This window comes from Aegilops tauschii, chromosome 6 (assembly GCF_002575655.3).
Source record: "Aegilops tauschii subsp. strangulata cultivar AL8/78 chromosome 6, Aet v6.0, whole genome shotgun sequence".
NCBI classification, from domain to species: Eukaryota; Viridiplantae; Streptophyta; class Magnoliopsida; order Poales; family Poaceae; genus Aegilops; species Aegilops tauschii.
The window spans coordinates 488,654,057-488,674,003 of NC_053040.3; the positions used below are offsets into that span (position 1 = coordinate 488,654,057).

General features: G+C 47.3%; 1 protein-coding gene across 1 annotated transcript; it reads right to left on the reverse strand.

Annotated features, from left to right (window-relative positions):
* Window positions 1–4,474: 4,474 nt before the first annotated feature.
* On the reverse strand, window positions 4,475–6,847 carry LOC109743551 (nicotinate N-methyltransferase 1). Its single transcript, XM_020302654.4, has 3 exons — window positions 6,056–6,847; window positions 5,018–5,082; window positions 4,475–4,914 (listed from the first exon to the last, which is right to left on the reverse strand). The coding sequence occupies exons 1-3, from the start codon at window positions 6,792–6,794 to the stop codon at window positions 4,615–4,617; spliced, it is 1,104 nt and encodes a 367-aa protein (XP_020158243.1). The 5' UTR covers window positions 6,795–6,847; the 3' UTR covers window positions 4,475–4,614.
* Between the last annotated feature and the right edge of the window lie 13,100 nt (window positions 6,848–19,947).

The following is a 19,947-nucleotide window of genomic DNA, read 5'->3' on the forward strand; positions in this document are numbered from 1 at the left end:
ATCGTTTGCTCTGTTTTTTGTGAACGTGCTGGCTCTGTATTTTTGCATCGTTTGAAATCAATTGACATTGCGTAGAAAATGACCAATTTTTAAGGGCCAAATTTATTTTTATCATGCAAAATGGCCACAAACTATTCAAAAATTGTCTCTTTTTGTTCATATAATATATATGACCACGGATTCCCACGCGTGTAATTAGCTTATTTTTCTTCTTCTTTTTCAAACCACCGTTTCCCACGCGTGTACACTCCCGATGTTGCGATGGGTTTAAAAACGGGTTACTTCACATTTGACCCTGTTATTGCCACGGCTAGCACTACGGCTATTTAAGCCACCCTCTGCCTCTGCCATCCCTCATCCATCTCCCATCCTCTCTGCCATCTGCCCTTCTTGCTCTTCGACCACTTCTCCTTCTTCTAGCACATCCTCAGCCATGCAGTACACCGGACCAACCTACCACTTCTCACCCACCGTGCCGGAGAGGCTCTACCCTCCTGGCGTGTACGTTGAGCGCACACTACGTGTGTGGACAATATCAAGGTGGAGGACCACAAGGAACTTCACCGAGTTCTTCCTCGCGTCCGGCTACCACCACCTCCCGCGGGGATCTCCAAGGATGTTCCGTGTCGAGGAGGTCATCCAAAACGGGGTGGTGGTTGCTCTCCTTGCCCACTTCACCAACACATTCGACGCCTTCTACCTCCTCGGCGGGGTGTTTTGGTGTGTCTGCGAGTTCATCGCTTTCACCACCCACAACATGTTCACGAAGTACACCAACATCTTCCCCACCGCGTCCCGCATGCACACTCTTCCGTACCCCGTCGACAACGCCCCGGAGGAGCAGTGAAGGGCGCCCGGAGGAGGAGCGAGGTGGAGAAGGCGGCGTCTAGGGTTCTAAACCCTCTATCTATTTTTTTTTGAGTCTATGTTATGTTAAGTTGTAATCCCATTGAACTATATGAGAGATGGTACGGGCTTGTTTGCCCTTTTATCAAGTTCTATTATTAAGTTTTCTATCTATTCTATCATGATGTTACTCCTAGTTTCAACTATGTGATCGTGCTATGGGCTTGATGGCCCTATCTACATGTATGTTGATTGTTTTCTTAGAGTGCTCGCTTTGTTAGTAACCACCTAGTGCATGCAGCCACAACGAACCCTTCTTTTCTTACACAAGCCACAAATATGTAGCCACCTAGCTAGTGCATGCAGCCACAACATATTTGTTCAATTTATTTGTCATAGCAAAACGGGTTCTAAATCGAGGAGACAAGTGTGTGAGAAGAGAGGAACCAGCGGCAGCGACCGTCGATGCATCCGTGGCGGCTGGCATGCACGAAAGCGGCTCGGTCAATGCATCGTGGTGGCACGCATCAGCGCATGCAGGCTCGGTCGGCGCATCGTCGCATGCAGGCAGGCTTGTTGGGTGCATGCATAGCAGGCTTCTGTCGTGGCGGCGCGCGCAGGCGTTTAATGCAAGGGACGGCCCAACGAAACCACGGCCCAACGGTCGAACAGCTACACCCCCAACGCGGCCCCACTCGTCAGAGTTAACGATCAAAGCAAGGACCCGACGACGACGTCCGTTGTGACCTCTTCTGAGGGTTTCGGGCAAGGGAGTGGGGAAAACTAAGCAAAAGTTAAGAGCGTGGGGATGGATGGGTAGAGCTAAGGAACCAGGGGCACAGATGTAAAAATCCTTAAATTATATAGCAATAAATCGAACCAAGTACAAAAAATAGTTTTGTACTTAGACTAGGTTCTAATTATTTTACATGTTACAAAAATTGTTGTCATGTAATCATGGATGGAGCAAAAAAAATTTGAACGAGCACAAAAAAAAACGAATGACTGGGTAGTGCCAGCTAGAAAGTGAGAAAATAAGGGAATTCGAGGACGAACCATTTGTTCACCCCCTACAGCCTCTAGAATTTTCTATAAGCTTGACAACCATACTTGCAAATTTCTCTTAAAGTATTTGTTAGACCATAAATTGTGCAAGTCTTTTTAAAAATACTACAAAGAAAATACATATATAAACACATTGTGTTACACATACACAAATTATTCTATACATGAATGTGAATTTGCCTTTTTATGTTTTTCCTATACTCAAATGGGGTCCAATCTAGCGAAATCTTTCAATGTAAACATAATTTGAAAGTAGATTTAAGATCTGTGGCTTGTTCTTATTAAATACAACAATAAATATCACTTTAGATTTGCATGATAAAGGTTATAAGCATATTTTAGATTTGCAACACAGTAATTATATATCAAAAGTTATAATGCTTTTTGGTTTGCAATATAATAACTTATAATCCAAAAGTAATAATGTTTAGTATAAACAATATTTTAGTATAACTACTTTCACAATTAGAACCCCATGTCTTAAGGGTATCGAAAGCTCCGGTGGAACCATATAGTTCCGCAATAGAAGAGAAACAATTAACACATGCACCATGTTTATAATTCAATCGCAACTAAGAAATAATCATTGTAAAAATCGCTAGGTTTGTCTGTGTCTACGCCTGACTACCTCCTTAACCCATGACCGACCCATAGTGTACCTGTAGACCCGGGGAGGCCCCCTCAATTTTGGTGCCCCGGGCCGGCCGCCCCCTGCCCCCACTCAGGTCGGGCCTGTTAATAATTAGCATAATACTAGTTTGCAACTAGGCATAGTCGACATTGCTACAGGATGGTAAGATAAATAAAGAGAAAATTGCTTTTATACCATTGACAATGGCTCATTTGTCATCCAACAAAGTTCCAGTGCTTATATACCAAACACAAACAAATTCTATTGCTTATTTGCCATTGTTGTTTGTTTGACGTTAGATAGTCTCCATGTTCCTGTCACCTTCCTCACAAATTTGCAATTTTACCCTCACTTTAGATTAAAAAAAATTCAACTCACACATGCACCCAACCCTCCCCATCTTCATGACTCCAGTCACACGCCCGACCATCCCAATCCGCACACATGCACGCGCAGCGCCGACCTCTAGCGAGCCCAATGACGGAACCCCCGCCGGCGCCACCACTCCCCCACAGCCAAGCAATGGCCAGTCGAAGCAAAAAAAAAGTTGAAACTGTGAAATTCTCAAAAATCTCGCGTATTATTTATGTATCGTAACTCTTAATGTGTATGCTATTTTATTCAGAGACTTGCTTGTGTGAACAACATACTTCGGTTGTGGTATTTTGGTTTTGGATGATGTGAACTTGGTATTGATTGTGTAAGATTTAATATGGTGTTTGTTGAATCTCTTCTAAATGATCTAAATTTTCTTGAGTATTAATCTGTTGCTGGAATTATTTATAAGCTGGAATTGTTAGGTAGTCATTATGTTTTTTCTGGAGGGGGAATGCTGTCAAAAAAAATTCTGGACATGTTTTACAGTTGTTGCTTATTTGCCATTGAGGGCAGTGCAGTCATTTTGGCCACTTACCGGACTGAGATAATGCTAGACTAATTTGCTAGTGGTATATAAGCAATAGAATTTGTTTGTGTTTTGTATATAACCATTGGAGCTTTATTGGATGGCAAATGAGCCATTGCAGAGGTTGTCAATGGTATAGAAGCAATTTTCTCATAAACAATAGGGAAATCTAGAAGTTCGACATCGTATATGCCAAGGTGGAGGCGTATGTAGTCATATCGTGGTACGATTGAACACTATCTTTTGTGTCATACATAAATGAGGACTTTAGTATTGTCTTTTGTGATCATATATAAATGAGGATTGTAGTTGTGTATACAATATACCACTTTCAGTAAATCTCTCTTAATTTAATATAAGTGTAAGTTACGCATACCTCGCCAATGCAAGCGCTATATATACACGCGTAGCATGGCAAAAAAATCTCCGAGAGATTTTATTGTAGATCTCCGAGAGATTTTATTGTAGTTTTCAGTCGTAGGACTTATTCTGCGATTTCTTGGGTCTATGATCCAAACTATACTTGGATACAGTTACATGTGATTTAAAAAGAATTGAAAGTTACACGATGCAAGTCGTATGCAATATGTGTGCAACTTTTTGTCATCATTTGTTTTATGTTTTCTTTGTTCCTTTTTATTTTATTTTAGGGAAATATCAATGCCTTTAATTATTTTTTCAAGTTGGAAGTAATTCCCTTAATTCATTCTATCTTAGAATAACATATGTTTTTATTTTATATTTTGTTTGTGTCTTTACTAGTTTTTTGTTTTCGTTTTTGTTATGTTTATTTAATAAAAAAGTGACGGGCACCAAAGAAAATTTAGGCAACTTGCCAATAGATGGTCCTTCTAAGAATAATTGCTGCAAGAATGTATTCCACAACTCCCCTCCAATGTAGTTATGTGTGCACACCAGCCGGCAAGACTAGTTAGCTATCCTAAAATCAACAATAAAAAATAGTTTATGTGTAAGTTGTAGTGATGGTGCTTTGTTACTACTCGCAAAATGTATAGGTGCACTTGGAATAGTTTGAAGAGATGATCATGCTGCAGAACTCGAAATGCATGTCCAACCTAACAGGGCGTCATACACCCGACCTCCTTGTTCAATTTCTGTTACATGGGAGAAAACAATTGGGTGGAGAGGTGAGATCTAAGCCACCTGATCACTTGACATACTCAAGGACGGCGTAGAAAGGGTCGAGGTAGAGGGCCCGGAAGCCGGCGAAGCCGGCGGTGAGGCCGAGCTGCCGGAACTCCTCCTCCGACCGCTCCCTCCCCTGGGTCCGGTAGGTGGTCATGACGAAGATGTCGTTCTCCAGCAGCGCCCTCGTCCTCGTGCTGGCGTCCGTCGTGTCCGGCACCACCGGCTCGCACGCGATCAGCTTCCCGCCCTCCGGCAGCGCCTCGTGGCATTTCTTGAGGATCGCCGTGCACTCGTCGTTGGTCCACGTCGTCAGTACCCACTGGAGGAAGGAAAACAAAATGTGCCCCAGATCAAATCTTGTTTGATTTTGGTAATATGTGACCGGTGTGTCAGAATTTCATGGACTTGAGGGCAATACACACCTTCATGAAGATGGCGTCGCCGGAGGGGATGGACTTGAACATGTCTCCACCCACATGCTTCACTCCTGCATTTTTCAATTTGCAGGTGTGACCATTGTTATCAAGAAATATATATGCATGTCTTGATCAATACTGTGAATTTAAATACTATTAGATGGAGAACACGCAAATGTGTCCAGCTACCATTTTTGAACGGAGGTGTAGCAGGTTAGGTAGGGACACAATACTAAAGTTACTAAAGTTAGTATAAAGTTGGGTCATCTATTTTGAAACGGAGGGAGTAGCAGGTTAGGTAGGGACAAAATGGACTCTAAATCTGGAGATCTGGGGTTGCGTCATGTGACCAGCACAATCACTCTGAACCTGAACAGGTAAATTTTTCTTAGCCAAGATGGCAAGCAGCACAAGTGTGCTCTGAACTGAAACCTCACTGTCAAACTCATCTACTGTTGATGTTGACACTCTGAACTCCGAACAGGTAAAAACTTCTGAACCCAAGATAGCAAGGAATGCATAATTTACCACAAGTGCGCTACAAATCCAACTAACCAAAAATTGCACCAAAAAACTGTGCCTACCATTTCATTTTTAGCAGGTCAGGTATGGACAAGAACTGCCCAAATACCCAGCACGTCTGCTGCCGAAGTCTGAAGAGGTAAAAAATTCTCAAGGCAGCATGGGCATGAGTGCATTATGCATAGTTTACCCTAATAAGTGCGCTCTGAAACCTCATTATCAAACCCGTCTGCTGCTGCTGATGTCGATGCCGAAAACAACATCTGTTTCTTTAGATTATCTCCGTGTGTGGTGGTGGTAAATCCACGATCTGCTGGTGTACGCTACTAGAAACACAATCTCGTGACTCACGTGTGCCATGTCTGCTTCGGTCTGCTGGTTGGTGGGGACTGGGGAGGCATTCATGTGATCGATCGGTCGACCGATCGCTCGTGCCATTGTCACTGTCAGTTGTGGTGCTATGTCCGTGCAAGCTGTATGAGGTAGGCAGGGTAGATGGGAATTGGGGATCGAGGGTCTCACCGGCGATGGGGTGCGCGGCGGCGACGACGTTGGGCAGGTCGAAGTTGACGCCCTCGCGGATGGTGGGCACTCGGCGCATGATCATCTCCAGGCAGGCGCCGGAGCTGCCGCCGACGTCGACGAGCGTGGCCACGCCCTCGAACCCTCCCTCGTACCCGTCCAGCAGCGCCTCCATGAACGGCTCCGACACGCCGGTCATGGCGCGGAGCATCACCTCGTTCGCGTCCCGGTCCTGGCCGTAGTAGGCGTAGGCGGGGACGCCGGCGTGGGCGCGCGCGAAGGGCTCGGGCCCGGCGGGGTCCAGCACGGCCTCGTGCAGCCGCGGCCACGCCAGCACCAGCGCGTCCTGGTGGTGCTGCAGCACGTAGTCGGCGTACGACGCGCCGGAGGGCCCCGAGGGGACCAGGGTGCGCCCCACGGCGGTCAGCGCATACCGGCGCTCCGGGCGGCCGTCGGCGGCGTGCTCGGAGAAGACGCCGCGGGAGGCGAGCAGGCGGAGGAGCCGCTCGAGGACGGACGGGTCCGGGTGGCCCGGCGGGAGCAGCTCCGCGGCCGAGAGCGGCGCGTTGGCGCCGCCCGCCCACACCGCGGCCGGCACGCCCAGCCGGATGACGGCCGTCAGCGCCATCGGGACGGCGATCATGTTGGCCAGCTCCATCATCGCCAGCCGCGCGTCCGGCGGCGACATCTCCGCGGTGGCGGGCTCGGCTGCCGGCGGCTGGGTCGGCGTCGACGACATTTTCGATGAGGTGGAGTGGTGGGAGTGAGCGAGTCCGGTCCATCCCTGCGGCGCCACATCTATCGTCTATATAGGTGCCCGCTGCCGCCTGTACCATAGGATAGTAGCTCCTCGATAATGACATGTGGGGCCTATAATCCACCGGGGCCGCATGGCAGGGTGGAGAGGGAGAGGAGTACGGGTGAAGAGAGTGCGAGTTGGGGGATGACCGCGTGGCGGCACGTCACCTCATGTGGCCATCAAATCGGATCCGTTCACCAATGAACTTTTTTTTTTGATTTTGATTTTGATTTGAGGGGATTCGCCGATACTATTTTATAGTGGTTGCTTTCGAGATGGCTTCGTTATCTCGTGCGATGGTTAGTTTAATCTTTTTTCGATTAATGGTTATAGTTTAATAAATTTAGCCTACTATTACTTTTCTTTTCTGTTTCATAATGTGGTGCCTCATAAAATTTGATAAAGTTTGTGAAGAAATACATTTACATCTACTCCCTCCGTTCTTAAATATAAGTCTTTTTAGACATTTCAAATGGACTCAACATACGAATGCATGTAGATATATTTTAGAGTGTAGATTCACTCATTTTGCTCCGTACGTATGTAGTCACTTGTTGGAATCTCTAGAAAGACATAGGCCGCTTATAGGCGCCGGCGCACCGGCCGAGCATTTCGGCCGGTCCAGCCCAGGCCATCGGATATGAGCCACGCAGCCGTTGGATCCAGGTAAAAAAAATAGATCGCCCCCAACTTCTTCTTCCTTGGGCAGTCGCCTGGATCCGCATCTCCCGCTCGGGGAGCACGGCACCGCGCCTCCTGTCCCCTCCGGTGGTCGTCCCCGTCGTCAGTCCCCACCCTTGTCGGTCTTCCTCGTCGCCGGCCGGACCCCGCCCTCGCCGCCCGTCCTCGTCGCCGGTCCCCGCCCTCGCCGCCCGTCCTCGTCGCCAGTCCCCGCCCTCGCCGGCTGTCCTCGTCGCCAGTTCCCATGCAACAACTCCACCTGCGTTGCAGCTCTTGACGACGACGGTTGTGGCTCGGCCGCCGCCCCTCGCCATTGATGCTCGCTGCAGGAAATTATGTCGACGGCGGCCGTCAGTCAATCAACACCGTTTGCATGGATGTAGCAAAAAACTTCACCCGTAGTAGCAAAAAAAACTACGGTTGCAGCAAAAATCAAACACCGTCGCCGTCTTTCGCGAGGTCGCGACTCCGCCTTACATGGATGTAGCAAAAAACTTCACCCGTAGTAGCAAAAAACTTCACAAAAGGTTGCAGCTTTTTACTCTGCGGTTGCAACAAAAACACAGAGAGACGCCATGGTCGTCGTCGAGGAGGATTTTCTCAATCTCTGTTTGAAGCTTTTTCATCTGCGGGTTGAAGCTTTTTGTCAAAACGGTTGTAACTTTTCCTGTATTTCGTTGTCTGGTTGAAGCTTTTTTATCTACTGGATGTAGCAAAAACCTTCCACGGTAGTAGCAAAAAGCCTGCTACGGTTGCAGCAAAAAAATCATTGTCGTCCTCGCGAGGTCGTAGCTCTGCCTGATGGATGTAGCAAAAAGCTTTGCCGGTAGTAGCAAAATCCAACAACGGCTGCAGCTTTCCCTTGTTGTGCAGTGCCATTGAAGCTTTCTATGTTTATGGTTGAAGCTTTTTTCAACGGCTGTTGAAGCTTTTCTAAGTGACGGTTGCAACACTTGTATACCCGGGAGGATCCGGGCATGGCTGCAGGCAGCCATGGCGGCCGGCGAGGGAGCGCTTCACCGCCGATGATGCGCGCGCGTGAAGACTGTAGGTAGGGGGTGGACGTGTCGTGCGCGTGGGGAAATCGTCGGCCGTGCAGTGGACGGCGGCCCTCGCCGGCGAGATTGGGCTGCCGCGGGTAGAGGATCGATGCGGGGGGTAGACGGCGGCCTTGCCGGCGAGATTGGGCTGCAGCGGGGTGGGGGCGCGATGCGGGGGTGGACGGCGGCCTTGCCTGCGAGATTGGGCTGCAGCAGATAGGGGGCGGATGGAGATCTCATCGACACAGGAGCCCGAGGTAGCGGGCGACCGGCCGAAAGCTTCGGCCGGCGCACCGTCTCCAAACGTTTCCCTATTTGGAAATGGAGGAAGTAGATAGCTTTCTTTATACATATAATTAAATTTTAACTTATAAAAAAACTTGTAGTATATACTTGGGACATATCCGTGGCGGCGGCGACGGTGGCAGGCTCGGCTGTCAGCGACTGCGGCCCGGGCCATTTATCGCATATGTAGGTACACGCGGCTTACCGTTACCATAGGGCTAGTCCCTCCACAACAATGACATGTGGGACTGATAAATCTCAGGGCGGCATGGCAGCGTGCTTAGGGAGAGCCGGAGAGGAGTATGATGTAGAGTATGCGAGTTGAGGGGAATACCCGTGGCAGCAAGTCACCCTCATATGACCATCAAATCGGATTTGTTCACCAATAATTTATTTATATTGATTTAGAGGGGAATCATCAATACTAATTTCTTAACACTGAAGAATCAAAGGCGCTTGCATACACAGATACACTCACCGCTGTGAATACATGCACACAGATCCTATATATGTCTACGAGCAACTTTGGAAGACTGGACAACGGCTTTTTTTTAGATTGACGAATTTACCACATGCATCTCATGGTAAGTGGTACATCTCCTCCCACAACAATATTCTGTCCGTTCCTTACCGACCATATATAACCATGGTCCAGAGTATTAACGCCTGTCATAATACTTTTTGCCAAGGAAATGAAACTATTGTTGTTGAAGAACGTTGTTGTGTGTGTGGTGTCATAAGATGGTTGGCCCAAATATAATCGTTGCTATAGTTTGCCGATCGAGGAACTGATCGCCTTGTCGGGTTTTTTCCTCGTCTACGCATACCTTTTGTTTTATATGACTTTGCTAGCCGCTGGCGTGTTGTTTATACATGTGTGTTGATGCTGGTTGTATGCATCATATTTATGTACAAGTCGGATGTGTGCTCATAGTGTTTGGTTCTTCTTGATGTTCTATTTTTTATCAATAAAAATTACCCTTTGTCGAAAAAAATATGATTAAGCGTGTCCACATGGGCGATTGGCACAACAGGGCTATCGGCTGATCCGGCATGGGCAATTGTAGGGATGTTTGAGCTCCCCGTATATAGAGCTAATGAGCTGACTTTGTTGGGATTTTTTCTAGTACCCGGTGATTTGTAGTCCTTGTGCGGACGTCCATTCTGGTCTCCTCATGAATGGGTATTATTTTGTGTGGAGTTGAAATTTTTGTTTGGTATTATGGTGAAAATTTTGAGATTCGATGACCTGCACTTTTAGGAGATCTTCCTGGCACAAGTATATGTTCGTCGCTCAAGACCTCTCATCTCTTTAAATGGGCAACTCAAGGGGCTTTGAGAAGCTTTTATTGGTAATCAAGTTTGTGTAGATGAACGAGTGACATTATCATCACCCCATTCTAATTGCATCTCTTTACTAAAGTCTTGCGAGTATTTCATCTTGCGGCAATTGATACCATGGAGCAAAATCTAGAAGAGATATTATTGTAATTCTTACTCATAAGAGCTATTTCCTCCATAAACAAATATAAGACATTTAAGGTCACTACTTTAGTGATCTAAAATGTCTTATATGTTTTTTTACGGAGGGAATATTTTTTGTCTTTTCGGATGTTAGATCCAAAACAATGTAGTCCCTTCGATCCAAACAAAAGTGTCGTGGTTTTAGTTAAAATTTGAACTAAAGCTGAACTGAAGTCACAACATTTTTTTTGGATCGGAGGGGGTATTTGTATTGATTATGAGCATGACTAAAAATACATATATATTTTAAATAAGTGAAAAAAAACAATGAGTTTAATTGGTGACGCGATAGTGCTTAGAAGAGAACGTGATGACCTTTTTTCTTCCAACTAATTCTCCTTTGGCCGACTATGTGTTAGAGCCTGAGAGGGACGGGTGGTGGATGACGACATGGATGATTGAGTGATTGGCACAGAGGTTGTTATCTCCAGATGAAAAGCCATAATTTAGCCTTCATGCGAGATTTAGCAGTGTTGATGCATGTGCGCCGTTTCCTTTTTTGTTGAAGGTGTTAACTTGACATTCTACTTTGGGGTGAGGGTATTAGCGTCATATTTGACTTTAGATTGGATGAGCCAATATCGGCGTGTGAGTTGTGATTTCTTAAGATGTTTTGTAGTCTTGCGTCTTATTTGTTCGGTCACATGTTGCTCGACCGGTTGATTATGGTCACATGTTTGGTGGTAGGTTTGTGGCGATGGTCCGCAAGACATATATGTATAATTTTATTTGACTCGGGCTATTTCTTCTGTAATTTGATCTGGTTGGCATCATTGCTTAATATTGGTTAATACTACTAGATAGTAATATATGGTTATGATTAGAGGCTATGGTTAACCTTCTTCTTCTTCATAATAATAATAATAATAATAATTAAAATCAGCAAGCTAGATGCATGGCCCATTCGGACCTTTCAGTACAAATTGTGAAACCATGTTTATAACATTGAATATGATCCTAGCACAATGTAAACTATGCGTTTGCATCTCTCTAGATATGCATGTTAATTTCGTGGGGACCTCGGCGGCGGGGTTCACTTCTTCATTTTAATTATCTGTCAGTATGATATCTGGGAGAGCTAGGATTCCTGTTGCATGCATGCGTGATGCATCTGGTGAGTGGTGACAGATAGATATAGCTAGCTAGCTGTTGTTTCTTTCATGGGGAAGGCTATGATCTCGGCCGATTGGTGAGTGGGCAGGCAATTTGGTTTTGGTGGGGAAAAAGGTATATATGGAGTCGCCGCTCTTCTTTGAGCCGGCTGACAAAAGAAATGGTGAAGTATAACACGCAGGAAGGAGCAGCTAGGACGCTTATATATCAAGCTGATGTGAGTGCATTTTTCTCAGCAAACCTAGAGCGGAAATGATGAGCGAATTAAACAGCTATAGATTGTACTACTTTGAACTAGGTCAAAACTTGAAACAGATAACATCCAGTTATTACACAAACAGACAACATTCGGTTTATTACTCAAACGTATGACATTCAGTATGATAATAAAAAGTGGAAAATAAACACACCGATGCCATAAGGTGTTTGAGCAAGACGCCAATCCACATTCAAGAACATCAGGCATGGTAGATGAACTATATCGAATGGGTCACATACATCATTACATACATCAAGTGTTTCCAAGTGTCGTAGCCCTGTGATCTGTGTTGGTAGCTGGACCTCCCAGCCATCATAAACCGCTAAATATCTCAGCTGGTGCATGTTAGGCAGTCCAGTGAGGTCAACTCCATCAAATCCATAGTTCCCGTCGGTGGAGGATTTGCAGAGGCTGCTGAGTTTTGGGATGTGCAAAGTGCCAGGTACAGATGGCATCCTCGAGTTCCATGAGTGGAAGTTGGAGGAGCCTAAGGGTAAGGAGACTGGATTTTTGACTCCCGGGTGTACAGACACCCCACTATCACACCGTTCACATCAGTTTGAGTTATCTCGAGATCTGGATCAGTGCCTGCCACTCTTCTATCATTTGCAGAACGCAAACAGTAATCCAAGCAGTCCGCATAGGCACTGTTGATTTAAGATTCCTCTAACACTGGCGCAGTATAGGGCCTGTAGCCATCGAGGCCCGTGACTCCAATAGTAGACAGCAAAGTTGACCATGACTACGCTTAGTATGAGATCGTTTGGGCACAGCCGCACAGTAATAAGCATAAAGTTTTACCTTCCCAGGTGTATCAAGAGTGCACAGTACCATGATTTTCCTAATAGGAACACAAACGACACAGTACCAGAGATAAGTTCTATATTTCCCTCACTTTCTCTCTCATGAAAACTGCTCTCTCTACTCACTGTTCCTTTCTTTATACTATCATTATTTCTCAATCTCTCTCTCACGTTCAGAAAAAGTGACACTCTCTCTCTTCTCTCGTTTCTCCTCTCTCTTCACATGTGACCAGTACAGTGACCTGGCTATCAGGCTGTCGCTCATGTCGGGATAGCACCCAGGCCTAGTACCTAGTGCATGCCTACTTTATTAGCTGTGTCAAATGGCCTGGACAACCCTGCTACCGCTGCAAATTGCTGTGACAGAGAAGACCACCTCACGAATCTCACAGGGGCTCAACGGATAGGATAAGAGGGGGTCGGTGCACCCGGGACCTATCACACCTTTTAGTAAGGGTAAGCCTCTTACCCAAGCTTGGCTGCGTTTCTCAGGGGGCTCCTTCGAAGCCTATGTAGGATGCTAGGGTCGTTGCTAGCTTGGGCATCATGGTTGGAAAACCTGAGCGAGTGGACATGGCCTTCACTAGAGCTCATGGGGTAGCTCGGCTTCTGGTTAGTATTTTGGACATTGAGTTTGTGCCTGATGTGGTTAAGTGGTCATATCGTGGCCAGATTTACAGCCTTGGGATTGAGTTTGAGGATGATAGCCTGTTCGGCGAGGCAGCTACCGAGACTGATGTTGATATGCATGTAGGAGATATGCCCTAGAGGCAATAATAAATGATAGTATTTATCTCCAAGTTCATAATTATGTTTATGTTCCATGCTATAACTGCTATGGTTCTCAAGTCTGCAATTCCACGAGGCTCGGAGGAAGACTCATATGCACGTGTGGAATAATAAACGGTAAGAAGTATTCCTAGTCTGGCCTCTAAGACTAGCTCAAGTGTTGCATGATAATTCTGTTTTCCTGATCATGGGCATGTCTATGCCAGCAATTTTGAGGGCACAATGTTAAGAGAACATTTGTGTTGAATCGACCCGGATTGATGTTATGCTAAGAGATTCATTCGTCACAAGTTAATGGTGCATAACACAGAGATGATTAATGTTTGCATGATTCCTTAGACCATGAGAGTATCAAGTTTCTTCATGCTTGCTTCATGAACTTTGGGGTTTGTTAAACGTCATCCGTAAATGGGTGGCTATTACGGCGGCTTACGGGTTCATGGAAAAGTGTGTCAAGTAACTTGATAGCTCAAGATTGGGATTTGCTCCTCCGAAGATGGAGAGATATTCTCGGGCCCTCTCGGTATTACGGTATCCATCATCGTCTGGCCAGACACAGTGTGATTTGATCACAGGGATGCCGGAACACGGAAACGAGAAAAGAGAACAAAACCGGTAACGAGGTAACTTGCATGGTGGACAAATTGTTCGTCCACGGGGATGCAACAAATCTCACCTCGGGTGTTTGTGACATATCACGAAGCAACAGGAATAGCTCACTGCAACTGGAGGTTCACTCGAATATTCATTCGTTGGGTATAGGGGTCAATATGGGTGTCCACGGCTCCGATGTTGATCATTGATCGGAAGGGGTTCCGGGTCATGTCTATACTTCACCGAACCTATAGGGTCACACGCTTAAGGGTCATCTATCTGTTGAATACTAGACAAGGAGTCTGGGAGAAAATCATCGAAAAAGTTCCGGACACCGAAAAGTTTCGGACAGCGGAAAAGTTCCGCAGAGAGAGGTCACCCGATGAGTTCCGGTGAAACCGAAATAGTTGTTTCGGGGTATGCCATTAAGTCAAAATGGTTTCGGCACATGCCTGATAATTCTTGGAGGGTGCCAGAATCATTCTGGAAACTTTTTGGAATTTTCAGAAGTAAAAACCGGAAATGTTCCGGAGCTACAGGAACCGGTTCAGATGCTTTTCGCAGATGAAAATCACTAAACTGGAATTGTTCCAGAATGCGTTGAAAATTATTATGGTGGATACTGGAAGTGTTCTAAGCCCACATAAATATTTTTCAGTTTGAACGGACGCTGAAAAATGTCGTCGTGAATAGTGAAAGTGCATTTTGGGATATTTTATGGAAAGCCACCTTTTGGGGCTTTGCCCAAAAGATCTAGGGATGACATGGATGGATTGGGAGGCCCTCATGGGGCCCCCCAAGGGGTGTGGCCATCCACACTTGGGGCTCCACCTTGGAGCCCCTCTTGTTCCTTGTTTTCACTCTTATGCCCTTGAGGAAGGACTTCATTCATGTGCATTTTGGGTTTTTGTGTTAAACTACCCTACCCCTTGGGATTTCCTATAAATATAGGTGGAGGGGCAGCCCTCCACACTCACTCTTTCTCACATACAAGTGCCATGCATGATCTGGCTTCTCTCTCCCTCCCAGCGAAATAGTTTCGTAGAGCCGAAAGGCTGTCTGGGTTCCGGCAGGAACTAGTTTTGGACGGCGAAGCCCTGCCGGATAGATGACACTATATGTGTGCAACTCTGTAGAGAGATCGTAGTTTCGGTCTTAGTTCGTGAGTGCCTCCCGAAGGGCTTTCCGTGTGACCATCCGAGTTTCGAAGGTCCTCCCGAAGGGCTGTCCGAGTGACCGTTCGAGTTTCGAAGGTCCTCCCGAAGGGCTGTCCGCGACACCGTCCGGGGGGCTGTTCGACCGTCTCCCGGAGGGCTGTCTGAGGAGCAGATGAGGGTATACATCCTCGCGGTTGGGAGGTTGAAAATCCTAGCTGCGGGGATCTGCACTGCCGATCGTCATCGACTCTACTTCCCGCTGCGCTACGAGTCGGTAACGAAAAAGATCAAACCATGTATGCAGTCTCCATAGTGGTCCTGGGCTGGTGCGTAGGTCGGAAATTTTTTGTTTTCTGTCGCGTTCCCCTACAATGCACGAGGGTGATGATGGCGCGGGAGCAAAGGAGCCTCCGGTCGCTGATCCTGGACGAGAGTTGTCCAAGGGACAGGGGTCCGTTTCTCAGACGACTGGGGACGGGACGGCTCCACCCTCCTCGCTGCCTATGACCACTCTGAGATTTGGGTCTCTCGAGCCTGCTTCTGCACCTCCGAGATTGTGGAGTGAGCGAGTGGAGTCTCTCGAGGCTTTTGAGCACACGTTACCCGCTTTGGGTCTTGAGGATGCTCCTACCCGCATTGGTGGTCCTTCTCAGACTGAGGATCCAGCCGAGCAGGTGGTTCCCTTGGGAGGGGGTCCGGGGTTTGTGTCCTCGGCTACCTGTCCTCCTGGCGCGACGACGGAGCTGCAGGCGGCAGTTTCGGTCGCTGGAGGGGACTCGGGGCAGGTGGCCTCAGGGTCCTCTTCTCCTATCGCGCCGGCCGAGGTGTCGGTGGTGGAGGCTGTATCTTCGGGAGGGGGTCCGGGGCAGGTGGCCTCGGCACCCTCTTCTCCTCTCGATTGGACGGAGCTGCAGGCGGCAGTTCCGGTCCCTGGAGGGGGCCCGGGGTAGGTGGCCCTCTCCTCCTTCGGCGTCTAGGGTGGCCAGCCCTCCGTTGGCACCGGCGAGCAGCTCTTGTCGGCTGGCTGGGTTGGGTGGGGAACTAGGGCAGGCGGCCCATATTACCCCATCAACCGGTGTGGTGCCGTCTCCCTGCCGTGGGGACCGGCTTGGTGTTCGGGGTGAGGCAGGAGGCCCCCCCCGGGCAACTTCACTCGGGAGGAGGTCCTAGCGTTTGGCGGGATTCCGGATCCGGTCTCTGAGGGGAGACGGTTGAGCTGCCATCTTCAGGACCATCCGGAGGTGGACGATATACAGCAGCGGTGTGCCATGAGGGCGGCCAAGCTTCGTGGCGTTCAGGTCACTACTGGTATGTCGGTTAATACTTCTAATTCTATCTTGCATTTTTCAAACGATGAGATTGTTAATAATGCAAACCAATTCGGAATTTCACTAGGGAGTAATGAGGGTGAAATTTCAAAGTCCGTTAATGATTTACTGGATTTAGAAGCCGAGAGGGCTTTAGAAATGATTCGTAACTTAGCAGCGGTCAAACCCATGAATGATTCCGATATTGATGCTTTGGGGGTCCAGGTGCTGGATCACTTTTGTGCGGATCTTGCTAATCCCATCTCTGAGCCTGAGGAGGAAGATGAGAGTTTTGAGGATGTTGTAGTAAGACCTCCTGAGCCTGGTTGTGAGGACCAGCTGGAGAGTAAGACCAGTCCTAAACGCAAATGGAAGCGGAAGATTTACCCGACGTCCGCAGTGCGTAGGAGTGCTAGGATCCGCACGGCTAAAAAATTCCATGACGAGATATGAAAGGAATCTTTTGGAATAGCAGAGGTCTCAAAGACTTGGCTAAAAGAAGGTTTCTTGCTGAAGCGTCTATCGAGCATAGGCTGGACTTTATTGCTTTGTCGGAAACTGGCCAAGATAATTTCCCGCCACAATTTCTCAATACTCTGTCAGGTGGTATTGATTTCGACTGGCACTGTCTGCCGCCGCGAGGAAGATCGGGTGGGATCTTACTCGGTGTGAGATGCGAGTCTCTCGAAGTCCGAAGTGTGGTCATGGGAGATTTTGCTGTTAAGTTTAGGGTGCGCTCGAAGGCTGATGGGTTTGATTGGGCTCTGGTGGCGGTCTATGGTGCCGCACAGCCAGAATTCAAACCGGATTTCTTGGCTGATCTAGTTAGAGTGTGCGGCTCTGAGCAGCTACCAATCCTGGTGGGGGGGGGGGGGATTTTAACATCATTAGGAGGCGTGATGAGAAGAATAATGATAATTTTGACGGGAGATGGTCGTTCATGTTTAACACTATCATTGAAAGCTTGGATCTGAGAGAGATTGAGCTTTCGGGTAGGAAGTTCACTTGGGCTAACGCAATGCCAAATCCAACGTTTGAGAAGTTGGATCGTGTACTCGCAAGTGTCGAATGGGAACAGAAGTTTCCCTTTGTTACAGTTCAGGCACTCTCTCGTGGTATTTCTGACCACACGCCTCTATTTCTTGACTCTGGTGAGGCCTCTCAACTGGGCAATAAAAATGTCTTCTCATTCGAGCTTGCTTGGTTTGAAAGAGAAGGTTTCCTTGATCTCGTAGCCAGAGAGTGGGCTAATGATGCAGGAGGGAGGACTGCGCTTGAGCGCTGGCAGAATAAGATTAGGCACCTGAGAAGTTTTCTGCGTGGGTGGGCTAAGCATCTAAGCGGGATTTATAAGGTTGAAAAGGAACGGCTCCTTACCCTTATTCAGTCCTTAGATGTAAAAGCAGAAGCCACGATTCTGCCAGCCGCAGAGCTTCATGCCAAGCTAGACGCAGAGATGAGGCTGAAAGAACTTCTTCGTGAAGAAGAATTAAAGTGGGCGCTGCGGGCCAAGGTCCGAAGAGTTGTCCAGGGGGACGCGAACACTCGATTCTTCCACATGATCGCCAATGGCAAACACAGGAAGAAGAGGATCTTTCAGCTTGAACAAGATGAAGGAACGATTATCGGTCAGGAGAACCTAAAATCATACATTACTGAGTATTACAAGCAGTTGTTTGGACCCCCAGAGGATAACTGTGTGTCTCTGGATGAGTCTAGGGTTGAGGATGTGCCTCAACTCACTGTTGTTGAGAATGATATTTTGGCAGCTCCTTTTTCTGAAAAGGAGGTTTTCGAAGCCATCTCGCAGATGAAAAATAATAAAGCTCCTGGACCGGATGGTTTCCCGGCTGAGTTTTATAAGAAGTGCTGGCATATTATTAAAGGGGACCTGTTGCCGATGTTCCATGATTTGTTTTCGGGGCAGCTCCAGCTTTTTCAGCTAAATTTTGGTACGATAACCCTCCTTCCTAAGAAAACAGAGGCTGTGAGAATCGAGCAATTCAGACCCATCTGTCTTCTCAATGTTAGTTTCAAAAATTTTACAAAGGTCGGAACGATTAGGCTCACACAGATTGCGCATGCTGTTGTGCAGCCTACTCAAACTGCTTTCATGCCGGATAGGAACATCCTTGAAGGGGTTGTGGTCCTTCATGAAACGCTCCATGAGATTCACACGAAAAAACTTGATGGAGTTATTTTCAAGGTGGATTTTGAGAAGGCGTACGATAAAGTCAAGTGGCCGTTCCTTCAACAGGCCTTACGCATGAAGGGTTTCGATGAAGCTTGGCGACGCTAGGTAGAATCTTTCACGCAAAAAGGGAGTGTTGGAATTAAAGTGAATGACGATATAGGCCATTATTTCTAGACACACAAGGGCCTGAGACAAGGTGATCCCATGTCCCCTATCTTGTTCAACATTGTCGTTGATATGTTGGCGATCCTGATAGGGAGGGCAAAGGAGGCCGGTCAGGTGGGTGGCTTGGTGCCTCATCTAGTTGATGGTGGTGTGTCCATCCTGCAGTACGCTGATGATACAATCATCTTCATGGAGCACGACGTGGCTAAAGCGAGAAATATGAAGCTGGTGTTATGCTTATTTGAACAATTGTCTGGATTGAAGATTAATTTTCATAAAAGCGAGTTGTTCTGCTTTGGTAGAGCCAAGGACGAACAAGAGGCTTATAGGCAATTGTTTGGATGTGAATTGGGGGCTTTACCTTTTACGTACCTAGGTATACCCATTCACCATCGAAAGCTAACAAACAGAGAGTGGAAGTGCATCGAGGATCGGTTTGAGAAGAAACTGAGTTGCTGGAAAGGAAAACTCATGTCATATGGAGGCCGATTGATTCTCATTAATTCGGTGCTCACGAGTATGCCTATGTTTCTCTTATCCTTCTTTGAAGTCCCAGTTGGGGTTAGGAAGAGGCTGGACTTCTATCGATCCCGATTCTTCTGGCAGAGTGACGAACTTAAGAGAAAATACCGACTCGCCAAATGGGATATCATCTGTCGGCCAAAGGATCAGGGGGGCCTTGGTATCGAGAATCTTGAAGTCAAGAACAGATGCCTTCTCAGTAAGTGGCTGTACAAGTTGTCAGTTGAGACTGAGGCAACTTGGGCGCAGATTCTCCGTAGTAAGTATTTGCAGTCCAAGACTTTGTCCCAGGTGACAGTCAGACCAACTGACTCGCCGCTTTGGAAGGGGCTTATGAGAGTCAAAGCCGCCTTCTTTAATAGAACAAAGTTTATTGTCGGTAATGGCAACACCACTCGCTTCTGGGAGGATACTTGGCTTGGTGAAACGCCGTTGGCGCTCCAGTATCCGTCCCTGTATCGTATTGTTCAGCGTCATGATTCTCTTGTTGCAACGATTATGCAGTCCATTCCCCTCAATATTCAGTTTCGGAGGGTGCTTGTTGGCGACCGGTGGGAAGCTTGGCTTCATTTGGTGAGTAGACTGATGGAGGTTCAGCTAACTCATCAGCCCGATCAGTTGTGTTGGAAGCTTACTAGGTCTGGAGAATTTACAGTCAAA